Consider the following 706-nt stretch of genomic DNA (forward strand, 5'->3'; position numbering starts at 1 on the left):
GCGAGACGGCCGTCCAGGCCAAGGACTTCACCTCCAACAAGGTCTCGTCCGCCTCGTCAGCCGTCTACAACACGGTGGCCGGCGTGGCCGACTACACCAAGACGCAAGTGGTGCACGCGTCGTCGTCCACGTACGGAACGGTCAAGGGCATCACGGTCTCGGTGCTCAGCTACGTGCCTGTGATCGGCCCCAAGATTGTGGCGTAAGTGAAGGAACCAACTGCAGGTTTGGCCACAATTAAGCAGACAAAATGACACATTCATGTGTCAAAAGGAACCCACTTTTGGCGGTTGTGGCGAAGTAGCTGCAACTTTTGGTTTTTTCGTTGATGATTTTTTAGTGTTAAACACTCATAAGCGAAGGAAGAGAATGGAGTTCGGGCTGTTTGACAGCAAGGAAATGTTGCTGAGGACCGACGATGCAGCCTGGTCGACACACCCGACACCACGCGATCGCTTCTGTGGTGGAGAAACGGTAGTTCTTCATAAGAAAAGCGGCGATGGCTGTACCTGTGCGTCCTAGACCAGCTTTGCAGTGGCTCCAGTCTCGCGTTCGCACACCTGTAAGGAAAAACACAAAAAAACATATTAGTTACAGTGATGAATAGTTAAGAATTTTGTAAATTTCGTACTCGGATAAACTTGTAGAGGATTTCGTCGCTGGGGTTGCTGCCGTCCGGGAACGGCATGTCGATGTGTCGTAGTCC

At 51.6% G+C, this 706-nt stretch overlaps 2 protein-coding genes across 2 annotated transcripts; one reads left to right on the forward strand and one right to left on the reverse strand.

Moving 5' to 3' along the window:
• Positions 1-5: 5 nt before the first annotated feature.
• On the forward strand, positions 6-206 carry PPTG_20651 (hypothetical protein; the record flags this gene model as incomplete). The annotated part of the gene is made up of 1 exon (XM_008892849.1): positions 6-206. A coding segment is annotated over one exon (201 nt), but the record flags the coding sequence as incomplete, so codon positions are not given.
• A 312-nt stretch (positions 207-518) lies between these two features.
• Positions 519-688, reverse strand: PPTG_20652 (hypothetical protein; the record flags this gene model as incomplete). The annotated part of the gene is made up of 2 exons (XM_008892850.1): positions 519-560; positions 632-688. 2 exons carry the CDS (start codon positions 686-688, stop codon positions 519-521), a joined length of 99 nt encoding a protein of 32 aa, XP_008891098.1.
• Between the last annotated feature and the right edge of the window lie 18 nt (positions 689-706).

This window comes from Phytophthora parasitica (genome assembly GCF_000247585.1).
Source record: "Phytophthora parasitica INRA-310 unplaced genomic scaffold supercont2.1, whole genome shotgun sequence".
NCBI classification, from domain to species: domain Eukaryota; phylum Oomycota; class Peronosporomycetes; order Peronosporales; family Peronosporaceae; genus Phytophthora; species Phytophthora nicotianae.